The following is a 542-nucleotide window of genomic DNA, read 5'->3' on the forward strand; positions in this document are numbered from 1 at the left end:
GTGTGGAAGACATGATGCCTCTCCTTCTTCTGAGAGAAACTGTAAGCAGACCTGACACTCTAACCATTGTTCATCATAATGCAGAAGGTTTACCATCTCACATCAGTGACCTCAAGAGTCATCATGAACTGTGTCTGGCTGATGTACTGTGTCTCACAGAAACTCACCTACAAGGCTCTTTTGTTGCAGAAAGTCTTCATCTGGATGGATACAACATGTTCAAACGCAACAGACACGTGTCCTACACAAACTTTCCTCAGATAGCTCACAGAAGTGGAGGCGGAGTTGCTGTCTATGTGAAAAACCATCTTAAGGTTTGTGAAAAACAGTACTTGCATAATGTCACTGATCTTGAGTTTCTGGTTTTGAAGGTGGAAGCTCCATTCCCTGCCCTCATAGCAGTCGTGTACAGACCTCCAGACTACAGTCTCAGACCGTTCTTGGAAAATGTGGTAAGCCTTTTAGATGCGCTCGGCGTGATGGACTGCCATCCAGTCATTGTGTGTGGAGATTTTAATGAGAACCTGTTGTTAGGTGGAAGG

The 542-nt window shown here is 44.8% G+C and overlaps 1 protein-coding gene across 1 annotated transcript; it reads left to right on the plus strand.

The window, feature by feature from the left end:
- LOC106511927 (uncharacterized) lies at positions 1 to 542 on the plus strand (the record flags this gene model as incomplete). Its single annotated transcript, XM_014000645.1, is given in 2 exon segments — positions 1 to 296; positions 372 to 542. Coding segments are annotated over 2 exon segments (467 nt in total), but the record flags the coding sequence as incomplete, so codon positions are not given.

Source organism: Austrofundulus limnaeus, unplaced genomic scaffold (assembly GCF_001266775.1).
Source record: "Austrofundulus limnaeus strain Quisiro unplaced genomic scaffold, Austrofundulus_limnaeus-1.0 Scaffold3601, whole genome shotgun sequence".
NCBI lineage: Eukaryota > Metazoa > Chordata > Actinopteri > Cyprinodontiformes > Rivulidae > Austrofundulus > Austrofundulus limnaeus.